Here is a 16,889-nt window from a genome sequence, read left to right as displayed (position 1 = left end):
CGGCACTCACAAGTAGAATTATTGTTACATGGAATGCGCTAGGAAATGTGAAGGATGGGTAGGTAGGTGTAGATTTGGTCCGAACACGGATGATTGGAAGGAATGGAGACGATTGGAAGAAGCGTTTATGCAGTAGTGGATACAAAATGGCTGAAGAAGAAGAAGATATGTTCTTCTATTTGAGAGGGAAATATGCGTGCTTTAGTAGCACGGCTGTATTGTCAATATGTTTAACTTTGGATGACCCGCGTCGCTTGAAATCACAGTTGGCCCGTTTATAAATGAATAATTGCATTTTTATCCACTCACAAATTCCGTGTCTTTCGAGCGCAGCGGACGTTTTAGCTCCTTTGGACTGAATCTCCATTGCTGGCAGAATGTTACTGCATTTATTGTCTGTTTTTCTTCTAACAGGATTAACGATTGCGGGTAATTATAAAATTCATTTAACCGAACGCGAATCGTAAGATTAAAACGCAGACTTAATCTTACGGAAATCGAAAAAACTTTTAAAATTAATAACTCATTATTGCATTTTTTATCACGGATGCTTTACTCATAACGTACCTTTGACGAGACTTGCAATCACATGGAAAGAAAAAGCTACCAAGCGAAATGTAACAACTTTAAATAAGAACGGCGGCGGAACATGCGTTGTTGGCTAGCCGACTAACTGTGAAATTGGCGTCGCGGGTTCGATTCCCGCCAGCTACTACAGTTACAGTTAGTTATTGGTCTGAGTGTTGTGGTAAATAAAATAAATAAATGTCTTCCATGTCTTTTATTGCTTACCTGCTGACAAGCCTGTACATAAAAAGCTTAGCGGGCTATTTATTAAATAAAAAAAACATTTCTTTTTTTAAAATTAATTAAAAAACTCTTACATACGTTTTATTTTTGCGAGGTTCCTACATAATTTAAATAAAAAATTTAAATAATTCATAAATTCCTTACATTCTATTCTATTTTTTTTAAATATTTATTCTATTCCTTCATATCCTTTATTGCCTACCTGCTGACAAGCCTCTACATAAAAAGCTTATAGGGGTTTTTTTTAGACCATAAGTATCTTGTTTTATTTTAAAATTAATTTAAAAACTTATACATACGTTTTATTTAGGCGTAATTTCTACATAATTTAAATAAATATTTAAAACACGGGATTATTTTATTTTTTTTAATTGGTTTAGGTGTTGTGGTGTATAATTCATAAATTCCTTACATATCCTTTATTGCTTACCTCTTGACAAGCCTCTACATAAAAAGCTTAGAGGATTTTTTATTTAAATATCTTGTTTTTTTTTTTAATTAATTTAAAAACTCTTACATACGTTTTATTTTGGTTTGATTCCTATACAATTAAAATTTCAATTTCAATTTTTTTTTTTTTTTTAAAAGAAATATTTGCGTTCTTATGATTTACCCAAATATTTAATTTTGAGGGCCATTTTCAACGAGTTGTAAATAACTCACTATTAGAAAATGGAATCAAGTTGGGGTAGAGTGGGATTCGAACCACGGACCTTTGGTCTGTGAGTCCGAGACACTAGCCACGGGACCACAACCCGATTAATTGCGAATTTTCAAATTCGAGATTCTCTATTAATTTAAGATAAAAAAAATCCATTCGTCGGGGTGTTGTGGAGTGTAATTCATAAATTCCTTCAATGTCCTTTATTTTCTACCTGCCTCTAATAGAGGCTTAGCGGGTTATTCCTTAAAATTTTTTTTTTTAATTAATTAAAAAAACTCATACATTCGTTTTATTTTGGCGTGATTCCTACATAATTTAAATAAAAAATAATAATATTTTTATTCTCAATTGGTCTGAGTGTTGTGGTGTATAATTCATAAATTCCTTCCGCGCCCTTTATTTCAACAATAGACGCTTAGCGGGTTATTCCATAAAAAAATACAAAAACTTATACGTACATATTGGCGTGATTCCTACATAATTTAAATTTAAAACTTGAGATTCTCTATTGATTTAAGATATAAAAAATCTCCATTCGTCTGGGTGTTGTGGTGTATAATTTGTAAATTTATTTTATTTTCTACCTGCTGACAAGCCTCTGCAATAAAGGCTTAGCGGGTTAATCCTTTTTAAATATTAAAAAAAAAAAAAAAAAAAACTCATACGTTCAATCGTTTCTTTTTTTTTTTTTTTACTTTAGTTGGTTCTTCCGTAAAATTACTACATGGCTTGGTAACTTTTTTTTTCCAGTGTCGATATTATTTTTATCGATAACTTATATGGCGCCATTTTCGTAATACAATACCTCATGGGCGCTTTACAAAGTGATAATGTAAATAAATAAATTTAAAAATTAAGCTGAGTTAGTTTTAATTTATTTTGTTACCACATGCTACGGATTTATTCAAATGATTTAGAGAACAAGTGGGTTATCATTTTATTCCGAAACATCACTTCACTCTCACAGCCTTGCACCTCTGCTGGGAGAGCATTCCATGCCGTAGGGCCTGCGACCGCAAATGTGCGTTCGCCGAATTTAGTGCGCTGTTTGCGTAGAGGCATAATAACTTTTCCTTTTGACGCAGATGTAGCTGATCTGAGCGTAAGGCTCATTACCTAGTTGCACAATTTAAACCCGCGCTGTGCCAGCGGGTGCCCCGCAGGACATCGGACCCTCCCAATGAAATGAATGAATACTACTCATGTGTTTGTTTTTAAATCATCATCATTCCCGTCTCGCACCTAATGGTGCATAGGGCACTTCATTGGTACATTGGTACGCCAACCGCAGCGTATCCTGATAATTTTTGTAACACGAAGATAAGATGATTAGTCTTACGCTTCAGGTGCGAGTCCAGGGACTATGAAATATTTTTATGTTAAAACACCTATTTAAATAAATATTTTATGTCAACCATGTCGGAACCGAACCCGAGACCTCTTAAACGGTAGACGAACGCGCTGACAATTTTTTTTTTTAATACTAGGGGTTGAATTTTAGAATCTGATTGTGGTCGTGTGGCTAGTACCGCAGATTCACGGATCAGAGGTCCGAGGTTCGCACCCCTCTCTATTGCAACTTGGTTCCCATTTTCTAATAGTGAGTTATTATAACGTGCAGGCAATTGGTAATTTAAACCAAAGTAGGGAACAAAATGTCGAACACTTTTATATCATATAAGTTCATGGTTTACCTCTTCGTTCTGATTCTCAAGGCACTCTCTTAATACCCATACACAATTCCTCTTTCTTCTCTAACTCATATAGTGTCCATGCGGCTCGACTGTGGAATCATCTCCCATCCACCATCAAAGATGTTACTACATTACCTCTGTTTAAATCACGTCTGAAGAAACATCTCATTTCTCATCCTTAATCTCTCCTTCTTTCCTTTTCCTCTTTCCTCTTTTTTCCTTTTTACCATTGAGTAATAGTTTTGATTTAAGGTTATTTATAAATTTATTTCTATTTTTATGTATCTTTAGCTTTTTAATTTTTTTTTCTATTGAATATGTTCTGTAATTTGAATTATAAAGTTGGTTGGAAAAAAATGCCATTTGGCAATAAGCCCGCCATTGTACAAATAACATTATGTACAAAAAGTCAAATAAAAATATATCTCTCCTGATCTCAATAGTTTATATAAATTTTAAAATATTTAATTGCAGAAAAATCCACTTTTTGAAATATAAACCTTGTATATTATAAGCAATTTAAATAATAAAGCAACTCCCATATTAAAAAAAATATTTTTTTAAAAAAAATGTTATTTATAACTCATTGAAAATGCCCCCCAAAATTGAAATATTTCTGGAAATCGTTAGAATGCAAATATTCCATTTATATTCCATCAGTTAAGCAGACTGCACACAATCCAGAGAAAATTGTAACCACAAAAATGTAGTAGATTATAGGAATAGGGTCTTTTCAAGTTTTTTTAATTTTAAACACACACTCACCCTGTCCATAAACCTACCCTCACACCCTATACAATCACACACATATTCACATACCTACCAAAACCACACTCCACTTTTTTACACACGCATCCTCACACAAAAAAAAACTCGCACACATGCACTTCTATGAATTATATCTAACTGAACTGGATTTTTATAATTGTATTTATGTGGAAAACTGATTTGGTTTAATTTAATTATTTTTTTTTATAATGTTGTGTATATTTTTTTGTATTGCTGTTGTTTTTCTAAATAAACAAAATAAAATTAAATTAAATAAGCGAAAAAAATACGATAGGTACTGACGGTATTGATATTTTTTTCGTGCAACGTCGGATAAATTTTCTACGAAAATTTAAAATATGCATGTTTTGAATTACTCGAAAACGAGGCGTTTCGCGTCCCGCGGGACAAACGGCGCGTTTAGCGCCAAACCTGTACGCAATGTCGCCATGTACCCATCTGAACCATTATTTCAATTGTTAAAAGTTCTTGATATTCGTCAAATCTTTATCAAGAATGTATTGACAATTTTCTGGTCAGGCGACTACGGAAGGAGGTCCCAACTCCCAACAGAATGCCCGTACGAGGTTTTCGCGTGACATAAACTTCTTAATACCGAGAACGCGTACGATGTTTGCTCGGAGACACTTTTCATATATACTCGTAGCTCCAAGAGTGTTCAACGTCTTGGATGAACATATTAAGTTCTCCTAAACAACGTCTATATTTAAGACGAAGATCCATAATTGGATTGTATCGAGGGGTAGAGACCACTGTATGAGATTGCTTCGGGAATAAATGCATAACATCGCTGCTGTTTTCATTATTATCCATATACGTATATTGTATATGTGTATGTCATCACTGTCATACGTGTTATTTTATAACTTTTGATTCCATTTTCGACATGTATTATAAATTTTTATTATTTTTATTTTTCTATTATTGTTTTGATTGTTTTGCATATTGTTTTGATTACCTGTATATTGTTTTAATATGTAAATAAATATTTTTGATTTATATATCGAAGAGTCCCGACTTAACACGGGATTTTCTAACAAGTCGGGACATAAAAAACATATAATTGTGTTTACGTAAAATTGTGTATTTTGTGCATTAAATAAATAAATAAATGTTTATTAGAAGCTTAGTCGGCGGTCGTAACGCGTGACGTCAAAATGACGTAATGCCAACTGAGAGCCGTTTTATGTTCTAATTTTTAAACCCGAAAATTATTAATGAAAGCTTGTTTTGAATACATTGATAGTTACATCATTAGAATCGTAAAAATCTGTTTTAAATATATATTATATTTTTAACGTCATTCTCGACTTGTGAAAATATCATATTGTTATGTCAATAAACATAAATAAATTAAGTGATGTCAAATGAACCCAACAAAATATAAACACTCGTTCAGCAACACAAATTAACTGTATTGTCCCATTTATACAAATATTGATATCAACCGCCTTTGGTAAAAAGCAATACAATGTAATTGCTCCAAAAATATTTAATGATTTATTGCCAAATATAAAAGACTCAAAATGTAAAACAAATTTTAAAATAAAAATAACTGGACATATAAATATTATGTAGATAAAAAACGAAGTACTTTAAATAATTGGTATACATATTATTTATATCTTTATCATTGCTTTATATTTGTTTTTTATTATACACGAGGTGAACCCGGCAATGCTTTGCTATTGCTAGATTTGAGTTTTTGATTTTTAGCAAATATATACAAATTATATTCTTTAAATGTCTAAATTTACGTATACATTATTATGTTTGTGTTTTGGTTTAGATAAATTGTTTCCTGTCCCAGTCTTGCAGATGCCTCCCCGATACTGTGCGAAAAAGACAACTGCATGTCGGACCTTTTGTTAGAATTGACAAAATCGACGTTTCGCTCTACCGTTTTCCGCACCTCAAAACTGAACAGAGTTTGTTATTTTTTTAAACAGAGTATCAGAATAAAATTTTCAGTATCGGAATGTTTTGCGTTTTTCAAAAATAGTTATATTTGTATACCGTGCGCCGTGCGCCCGAAGACAGCAGATAAAACTGTGCTTTTTCACGGGTTTGGGTGGTTCTAGTTCCCATAATAAACCATTTTTTATAAAACAAAACAATATAGGGACCGCATGTAAATATCTATAGTAAAAAAGAGCTCTGCGCTGGTTTGGACATGTAGAGCGAATGGACAACGAAAGAACGGCTAAAAATATTTACAATGCGAATTTTCATAGATGCAGAAATAGAGGAAGACCGAAAAAGACATGGCATGACCAAATCCAACAAATACTTGATGATGGATATGGCAAAAGTCGGAATAATCGGCGCGCGTGCATGAGAAGATCTATGAATGTAGAGAAAGCGAGATCTGAATGCAAAGATTGAGTAATGAGGCGTTCTATCCTCTCAGCCTACCCTTACGGGAAAGCGGCGTGATAGTTTGTTGTTGTTGTTATTCTAAAAGAACCATTTCTCTAGTGCCATAATTCAGAGAGAAAATACGTGAATACGTTTGTATGAAGAAAAATCAGACCGCGTTTCCTTTTAAGATTGAACATAATTAAGTAAACTTACAAAAATTTACTAAAAAATCTTTATTGAAAAACTAATAAAATTTACAAAATTAAATATTAAAAAAAACAAATGGTTGCTTACTTCTGCGAGGGTGAAGCGAGGAGAGGAGAGGGGGGAGTCTGATACACCGTCATGGCCACGCATGACCTGTCATTGGCTGGTTTAAGTGGCCACTTTACACACTGTGTAACATTCACCATTCTGCCCATGTTTAAACGTCAACAGATGCCAACATATGCAACAGATGCCATGCCAAAAGTCAACAGAGGGAAGAGTTGAGTAAATGTAGATGTTTAAACATGGGCAGAATGGTGAATGTTACACATTGTGTAAAGTGGCCACTTAAACCAGCCAATGACAGGTCATAAGCCCTGTAAATGCCTAGACGTCCATATTCTTATCAACAATGTTTTCCCTCTCTGTTGAAATAAATTTAAAAGATTAAGATTTCATTTGAGAGCCAAATTCCTTATCTTTTGAACTGTTTCTTCTGTAATGCCAACGAGCCTTAATAATAAAGTACGTGTACAAGCCAGCAGAAAATATGCGTATTTGCTCTTCATTTTAACTAGAAATTCTTTAAATTGGCAATGACAAAAATCTTTCGCTAAAACTGTGATGACAATATTGATCATTAAATATTTTTTTCTGGAAATGCGCACAAGGTGATTCTTATTGAATGATGCAATGGTAAAGAAGTATTTCGCGATTAATTTTTAACTTCAACATATTAAAAAAAGACATTTTGCCCTATCTGCATCATTGAAACAATTTTATCGAATTTAATATCGTAGGTATACTGGCAAAAAGCTTTGACTCTCAAATCCCTGTTTTGAGAAATCAAGCATTTAAGTTTTGTTCCAATTTTGCTTTTTTAAATCTCATTTAAATTGAGTAAGATGTGAAGTGCTCATTTAAGAACATGTTTTTAATTTGTCTGTTTCTTAATTTAATATTACATATATGTTAAGTTGTTTGAAGCTTTTAGCCTGAATAAAAAACCGGGTATACGACTTATCTTAAATTTATTTTTAAAACTACAGATATATGAAATTTAACATGACTTAGTGTATTTTGCCAGCTTGTAGAGCGTTATAAACTTTACAAAACTGCATCATTAAGTCAAATCCGCATATTTTTTAGTTAATATATCTTGCCAGTATACCCACACTATGATGTTTTCCATACATTGACAGAATTTTCAATATTCTCGCCACGTGTGGGAACTTTCAGTGGCAATAATCCTAAAAGTTCTTATTTAAATTTATTTCAACAGAGAGGGAATTTTTTTTTTTCTGAGAAGGGAATATGGAAGTCTAGGCATTTACAGGGCTTATGACCTGTCATTGGCTGGTTTAAGTGGCCACTTTACACACTGTGTAACATTCACCATTCTGCCCATGTTTGAACATCCACATTTCCTCAACTCTTCCATCTCTTGACTTTTGTGAAGTAAAAGAGCTGAAACCTTTATCACGTGGGTGAGATTCATCCGGCTGAACCAAATCACCTACTAGGCAACGCCTAAAAACAATTTTCCAATTTTTATACTTCCTCTTTTACCAGGTAGTAATTCATTAGAACCAACTAAAAGTTCTTCTTTAGAACCAAAATAAATCAAATAGAGGTGAAACTTGGGCTGTGTGAGCCGCGGTCAAGTGGCTAAAGAGCCGCAGTTTGCCGACCTCCGTTCCATGTCCATTTATCTATCTTCTCAGCATTACAACCCTCGGTGGGTCTTAGCTTCCTCCCAGAAACGTCTCCACCACCATCCAACATCCAAACATCGCAGTTTCAGTCTATCAACACTTTTTTATCCCACTTGGTTTGTTAAACAATTTATTTTTGAGTGCGCTTTGAGTAACCCTAGCCAAAGTAATCTGATCATTTTAATAAACTTGACTACGCTGGCTTTCTGGTATACATTGTAGAGCATCGTGTTGAATCTTTTCTTCCATGTCTGACCATCCATAAAGGCTCAGTGGATTCTGATTCATTTTCCTTTTGAAGTGGTCTAATGTTTAGCAAGTGTCCAAGTCTCCGAGTCATACGTTAAAACTAATCTAATCAGTTTTTCACATAATGTGGTCTTTGTTTTTTTGGATAGTAGACGCGACTTAAATTGCTTAATGAGGCCAAAATAACTCCGGTTTGCAAATACCCTCTTTCTGATTTCTTCACTGGCATCATTTTTAATGTTATTTATTTATTTTATTGATTTATTTACACACATGTAGTTTATTATCCATTATTTAAGACATAAATCCCAACTCCATGGGCTGAAAGTTCTTTATTGAGATGGGACGAGCAATTAGTTGACACAGACACATGACTATATCGCCATAAATAAAGGGTCAGAAACCCAAAAAATATATATATTTGGCACATCATTATGGTAAACAGTAAACTCAAACATTCGGAAAATCATTAAGGAGTTTCCTACTCAAATCCCTCCCACTAAGGAAAATCCAGTCCTTAACTCTTTTCTTGAAGACAGTTTTTGTCCTTGAGAGCTTAATACGCTCTTCCAAAATATTGAATACTCTTGGTGCGACAAATGAGAGATATCTCTGAGAAAAAGTCGTACAGGTTTTGAGTATGACATAATTCGTGCTTTGGGAAAACTTCGAACGGGCATTTTGCTGATACCTCTCCTTATTATTGAATAGGATATGTGAACTGCTCCACAATATCAAAATGTGCAGTCATTGATGTTTATGTCGAAAGATTGGAAACAGCCAGGAAACATTTGGACTCATTAATGCGAAGCCCCACTTTTTTTTATTGATTCTGATCTATGGATAGTGTCAACATCATCAGCATAAGCCAATATCTAAACTGACTTTGTGTATATGCTCCTGTTTGTTTCAATACTCGAGTCTCTTATGGCTTTCTCTAGTGCCATGTTGAACAGGAGACATGTTAAGGCGTTCCCCTGTCTCACGTTATTGTATGTTCTAAAGCTATCAGATCAGCATCTGATAGTACTTTAATCTGGCATTGTACTTCGAACATTGTCAGAGGGTTTTGCTGGTATATCTATTGCACTGTAAAGTTTTTATCTGTTGATGCTGTAAAAGGCTGCATGGAAATCAGTGAACAGGTGGTACTTACGCAATATATCTCTCAAGGTAAATATTTGGTCAGCATTTGATTTTCAGTGACGTATCAAGCCAATAACATTTTTCATTGTTTTTTTAATAAGTAATCATTACATAACAAATTTGAAAGCAAATAATGCATCTTCTTAGTTGTTTGAAGAGAGACACCAGTCACCTCTGTCACAAAGTCAGCCTATTTATTTAATTTATTTACCTTTTTTTTAGTTTACATTTGTTATCAAATAATAATGATGTAATAACTTATATTTATAATTATTGATAAATGGACAGAACACATAGAATACAAAACCCAAAAAATTAGACAACTTTCCCATATCTTCAAGTCGATCCGTAACATCTTATCCCTAATTAAATGGACAACTGGGCTTGGCAATTTATTTCAGTTTCAAACCACCCTGCTGGAAAGGAAGTTTTTGTCGGGATTGAAGTAGAACTGGGGACGATAGAGCTTCCAGTTATGACTTCGTAAATTTGTGCTTGGATTTGATTGATACATCTCATGCAGGGGGCAGTCATAATAATCATTGAGTAAATAAACATTTACGTTCTTATGATTTACCAAAATATTGAATTTTGAAGGCTATTTTTAACAAATTGTAAATAAGTCACTATTAAAATATGATAATTGAGTTGTGATAGAGTGGGATTCGAACCACGGACCTTTGAGCCGTATATTAGAGACACTAGCCACGGGACCACAATCCGATTTGAGTCAAGATATCAAGTCCCCTCTCTTCCGTCATTTTTATAATTATGTTAGTCCTATAGTCCTTAAAATACAGCTTTATTAGAATGACGTAGTAACGTCTAAGGAGTGATTTATATTGACACATGAAAAATCATTTGTATCTGGCATGTTAATTTATTTTTTCAATACAATGCTTGACATATAAATCAACATAAATGTATAAAATCAGCTTTAAAACTAAAAAATAAACCTAATTATAAACGACGTTCTTACAAAGTTACATCATTTTGCAAAAATGTTAGAGATGGGACAAATTGATCAATGTAAATTGATCTAATAAAAAAATAATTCATGTGATGTTGTTCATGCAAAAAGTATAAATGTCTTATTTTTTGGTGAATAATTGTCTTAAACACACTATAATAGCCAATTTTTTTCGTTTTTATATCAATTTTCGGAAACAGAGTTTCATGTTTGCATGAAAAAACTGATAAAATCGATTTGTTCGGTACATGATAAGTGAGCAATAATTTCTCATCACTATTGACATTAGTTTGGCAGCTGTCATTTTAATTAAGCTCAATTTTTAGGACTACAGTGATTTTAATCTAACGTGGTAGGGCATCCTTTCAATTTATTTTTGAGATTTTTGTAGCACATCTTTGGACATGTAACAAATATACTCAAAATAGATTGAGATTGGTGTACCTATGCAGTGCCCTATGCACCATTAGGTGTGAAAAGGGAATAATGAATGAATGAATGAGTAAATGAATAGTAAAAATCATGCAATATAAGTACTTAACCAATAAGTACTAAAAATAATATAAGGGGTTATACTTATTACCTAATCTCTCAGGCGTAAATAAGTATCCCATAATATAATTAAAATCGTCATACACTAAACGTCATGTCATTGAGGAGCAAAGAAACTCGAAGCGGCTTGAGATATGTAATACATCAATGAAGCATTGATCCTTATATAATGAGTCGTTTATAAGTGGCACACTGTTGAAGAATGGCTAGGAAAAAAGAATGATGAAAATATTTTGATACACTTCTTACCCTTTCCTACAAAAATCACACTCTTTGTGTGACAATATGACACAGAAACACCAAACAAATGAAGTAAGATAAATGACTGAAGTCCGTGTTAGTGCGGTGTATTCTCCATGGTACCATATTTACCCATTTTACCTTACTCTTTCAGATCCTAAAAATGAACCGCCGAAGTGGAGTGATGTTTATTCAGTAAAGGGGGTTCTGTATATTCCAGCTGCAGAACTCAAGGAGCCATTCCAAGTGTGGTAAGTTTAATATTGAACACAGGAAAATACTTATTTTGATTCCCCATTTCATTTGTGGACAATATTTAAGCCCATTACAGGTGAAGTGCTCCAACCGACAAAATGGACAAACGTTTGTATTCAAAGTTTCAACTCTATGAGCTTTTTGCCTTATCCTTTAAGAAACCTGTTTGATATTTTTAATTAACATTGATGTTTCGTACATAATGATCACGGAAAAATAACTTTTTGGTTGAGCTGATTATAAAAAATTAACAAAAGTAATGAGTTAACTTCACCTTTAGTGATTTTATAACTTAGCTCACTTTACTCATTGTTAAGCTAGGGTTTCCTAGGACAGCGGTGCCCGTATCGTAACGGCCGTAGTGAACGGTGATGCGGTGGACAGCCGTCGTAACGGTGCCTAGAAAATGGTTTCCTAGGAAAACGGTGTTGATAAAACCGTTAAAAAATAAAACCACTCTCTAGTCACCGTTACGACGGCTGTCCACCGCATTACCGTTCACTACGGCCGTTAAGATACGGGCACCGCTGTCCTAGGAAACCCTAGCTTTAGTCATATTCACCTTTGTTTTTTAATGTCACTTGGCTTACTTTTGTTAGTCATATTCACCTTTGCTTATAAATGTAAGGCACCATGTCTCACAGCCATACATTAATATGCTCCATGCACATGTCTTAACAAGTTAACAAATTACAACAGGGACGGAGAATACCTTAAATAAGGGAATATGGAAGTCAAGGCATTTACAGGGCTTATGACCTGTAATTGGCTGGTTTAAGTGGCCACTTTACACACTGTGTAACATTCACCATTTTGCCTATGTTTGAACATCCATATTTCTTCAACTCTTCCATCTGTTGATTTTAGTGAAGTTAAAGAGCTGAAACCTTTATTGTTGTGAAGAGATTCATCTGACTGACTTATTTCACATACTAGGCAACGCCTGAATTTTTTTTTCAATTTTTAAACTTCTTCTTGGACCAGTTAGTTTCATTACAATATTTGAGTTTGTCCAAATGTTCAGAGACAAAAGACTGGATTTCACCCCCTCGGGGGTCATTAAGATTAACAAATCACAACAGGTATGGAGAATACCTTAAATAAGGGAATATGGAAGTCAATGCATTTACAGGGCTTATGACCTGTCATTGGCTGGTTTAAGTAGCCACTTTACACACTGTGTAACATTCACCATTTTGCCTATGTTTGAACATCCATAGAACAAGTTGCCTGTAGCGCTTTAGACCTAGCTGTGTTACTTGAGTCGAAAATCTTTGATTTTTTGTCAAAAGCAAGCCTCGTTTGAAGTATGCGACAGTCGACTACTCTTTCTATTCTACCGTCCCAGAGATGATCATCCTTCCTAATTACACAAACTCTTCCCCATTTTGCAGAGTTGCTCCTAACATGACTACATTTTTTGCTGCCTCTTACGGGCCACAGTCATCACTTTAGTTTTGCAGCTCTTTAACTTCACAAACATCAACAGATGAAAGAATTTAAGGAATATAGATTTTCAAATATGGGCAGAATGATGAATGTTACACAGTGTGTAAAGTGGCCACTTAAACCAGCCAATGACAGGTCATAAGCCCTGTAGATGCCTAGACTTCCATATTACCTTCTCTTAAATATTCTTCATCTCTGTTGTAATATGTTAATATTAACTTAAATGTTATTTATATGTGTACTCATTTGTGCCTAATAGTGCCCAATTACAGTAAAGGGAAAAAAAATGTGCACGCATGAAGCAAGATGGATAATCGTTTAAAGAATCGCAAAAATGTTGCGTTGAACATTTAAGAACATATGGAAGCAATATAGTGTATTATCATACATCGGCGTTTTAAAGCAGTGTTAGGCGATTGCGGGCGATTCTTACAGTATATAGACAAAAAACGGATAGGTCTCTTTTTTTGCGTATCCCTAATAAATATATTTCTCGAGAAATTTCAAAGGGCAACAAAATTTTATGTTTCATAATACATTTGAACCATCCAATGAAGTTGCATTTATGCACTGATTTGATCTGAGAATATTGATTTCTCTTAATTTAACAAAGGGGCTCGCCGGCCCAAGTCAAATTTAACAAGGGGCTCGCGCGAGCCCCACCGAGCTCCCTGCAGCCCATCCCTGATGCTGGCTTGGAACAGCAGTTTTACGTAGTACCTAATCATCGGATTGAAAACATGGAAACGAAAATGAGTAATAAATGTTAATTTTTTTTTTGCAGGTATAACCAACCGTACGGAGCATCCCGTATTGACTACTATGACGGTATGGTCGAGACCTACCAGCTCACTTCCGATGTCATTGGCGACTTCGGAAGCAGCTACAAAATCGTCCCCGTCACCACCGAGGAACAGTTGAACAAGCACACCTGCTTCCAGGTCAAAGGCACCAACGAGACCGCTACGACAATCCAGTCTATCCTTCCCGACCTGACTGGCTTCCGGTACTCCGGCGAAGAGGTGATCCGAGGCGACCGGACGCAGAAGTGGAAATTGGAAGAGAAGTATGGAGAAAAGACCAACGAATACATCATGTGGATTAAATACACGAAGCCATGCGGAGAAACGGTGGATCCCCTTCCTGTTCCAGTCAGGCATGTTTTTTTTATTTGTATTAAATTTTTTTATAACTTTAACCCCTTTAATCCCAGCTAGTTTGGTATACATTTATTTATTTGAAAAATATTTTAAACATGAAATAATTATTTGCCCTCACTGGGGTGGCCTGTTCCAAAATCACTTTACAAAGGAGCCTGTCGTGGCTACGGCCCTATTCTGTTACCTGATTTTAATTTTAACATTATAATATCGACGCTGGAAAGGAAAAATTTACAAAGTGACATGTAGCAACTTTACAGAAGAGCCAATTGTTAACCCTACAATATCTATAGTCTTTAAAATATAGCTTGATTAAATTAATTAATCAATGTACAAAGGTGATTTCAAACATGTTTATCGCTCGGTGACTAGTTTATCATATTCTAGCCATTATAATTTATTTTAAAAAGTCGCCACCAGGATAAATTTTTTCGATAAATTTGATATAAAAAGTCAGTTGCACGTATTCTGCCAAACACGTAATTTAGCTAAAGTTCAAAGGGTGATTTCCTCGTTTTTTTTATAGATTTGAAGTTATAATTGTTTCTGCAACTTTCATTGTTATATAAAAAGATGTTTATATGAATCATCATTTCTTGTTTTCCTTACATTCTTGTATTTAATAACCGTTTAATGCCTGGTATAGCATATTGTCCACATAAACTAAAATATGAAATTAAAATCGAAAAGATTAAACTTTTTTTTTCATTGTTTTTCCAATTGCATCAAAAAACATCCATAAAAATATGTTTTTAGTTGGAATTAGAAAAATTGGGCATTGAAGGGCTGAAGTTTCTTTTTTTCAATTAATAATAAAATTTCATACATGCTGGTTGCGAATTATGTGGGTATGCATTGGTCAAGTATTGTCACAACTTCTACATCCTTTTTACCCAAAACCACTGTTCACTTCCCACCTGAGTATCCTTTGATCACCCGCCACATTAAGACCTCGCGTCATGAATCACGCGTTTATTTTGTTGAACGCCGCATCATAAACTTTGTTTCCACCAACCACCAGTGTTCAGCCTGCCCTAGTGTTAGTGCCGCTCGCAAGTGACCAGTCGGATCTCAGAACGAAGATAAGATTAGTGGCATCCATTCCTAATCCATCTCATTTGTTGGAGTTGTGACCGTTTGACACGGCATACCGCATATCGAGGATACTCTCTTATTTTCATTAAAATTAAATAGAGTTCACTCCGCTAAATAATATTGTAGAAGCCCTAGGGCTTCACCCCTCCGCTACTTCTTGCCCCGCATCCGCGAAGGAATTCATTTTTCCACCACATACCTACATATTATTTAGGCGTGATTCCTACATAATTTAAATCAAAATTTAAAATGCAAGATTCTAATTTTTTTTTTTTTAATATTTTTATTGGCTCTTTTTCAAAATTACTACATATGCCACGTGGTAACTTTTCCTTTCCAGCGTCAATATGTATTTTTATAAGTGATTTTTTTAGGTATGAAATGCTAGGGTACAACACTCTTCTACACTCTCACTATGACCACTATCATTTTGACTATGAAGACTACATTGTGGGTGATATTCCCAAAGAAATATTTAGCCTAAAACCTGGTAAGTTCAACCAACAAAATTTTGAGTATGTCCAACTGTTTGTCGACAGGCTAGGTGGAGAGAATTAAAATCTTCCTTTGAGAGAATTAAAATCTTAATTTATTGCAACAGTGAGGGAAAATATTTTTGAGATGGGAAGTAGAAGAATTTGTGTATCTGGGAAGCGTGTTTTCAAGAGATCGAAGAGTAGAAAAAGATATTGAAAGGAGAGTGAATGCGGGCAATAAAATGAACGGCCCACTAAGCACAGTAATTGCTTATAAAAATATGACAACTGAAGCTAAACTGGCAGTGCACAGCAGAGTTTTAGTCACAACATTTATGTATGGAAGTGAAACATGGAACTGGCAGAGGAAGGATGAAAGCTGAGTGAACGCGGTTGAAATGGCAAAACAATTGGCACGAAATTTTTGTTTTTTATTTGTAAAAATGAAATAATGTAAATATAAAGGTTATATTTGAAGCACTAACTTTGTGGTTATTCATTATAATAAAATAAATAAATCGACTTTATTTTTAACCACTAATTGTAATGATTGCGATTCAATCTACATTGGAAAAACTAAAAGAAACTTTAATATCAGAGTAAAAGAACACTTAAGATGCTTAAATGATAATAATTTTTCTGAATTCGCAAATCATCTGATAGAAAATAATCATAACTTCAATAAAGACACTGGATTAAAAGTACTTCATGTTGAAAATAAAATATTAAAACTAGACAACTTAGAAATCTTAGAAATTAAAAAAGCGATTCATAATAAGAAAACAATAATTAATAACCAAATAAACAATAATTCTTTTAGTCCTCTCCTGTCTTACTTCGAAAATAATGATATCAAATTACCATCCGTGTAAGGAAAAAACGACTTGATTTATTGGATCCACGTTTAGTATTTAGTGAACATGATAAAAATAAAAAAGGAATCAATTCATTAGTTACGTAAACCTTGACGAAGAAGCTTGTTTGCTTTGAAACCGGTCGGTGGAAAATAAGAATTAGTGGTTAAAAACAAAAATGTTTTATTTATTTTATTTTAAAA

General features: G+C 34.1%; 1 protein-coding gene across 1 annotated transcript in view; it reads left to right on the top strand.

Moving 5' to 3' along the window:
• The first annotated feature begins 303 nt into the window (after positions 1-303).
• LOC148272024 (digestive cysteine proteinase 1-like) overlaps positions 304-16,889 on the top strand; it is a 28,433-nt gene continuing 11,847 nt past the window's right edge. The window contains exons 1-4 of the mRNA XM_088240603.1: positions 304-429; positions 11,552-11,648; positions 13,886-14,257; positions 15,731-15,846. Coding sequence (XP_088096729.1) covers positions 378-429; positions 11,552-11,648; positions 13,886-14,257; positions 15,731-15,846 — 637 coding nt within the window. The 5' untranslated portion in view covers positions 304-377. The remainder of the gene's footprint in view (positions 430-11,551; positions 11,649-13,885; positions 14,258-15,730; positions 15,847-16,889) is intronic.

Source organism: Micrasema longulum, unplaced genomic scaffold, assembly GCF_059751315.1.
Source record: "Micrasema longulum isolate JH-2025_06_02 unplaced genomic scaffold, ASM5975131v1 h1tg002524l, whole genome shotgun sequence".
In the NCBI taxonomy this organism is placed as follows: Eukaryota; Metazoa; Arthropoda; class Insecta; order Trichoptera; family Brachycentridae; genus Micrasema; species Micrasema longulum.
The sequence above is the reverse complement of the archived record's forward strand: the minus strand, read 5'-3'. Positions and strand labels throughout refer to the sequence as shown.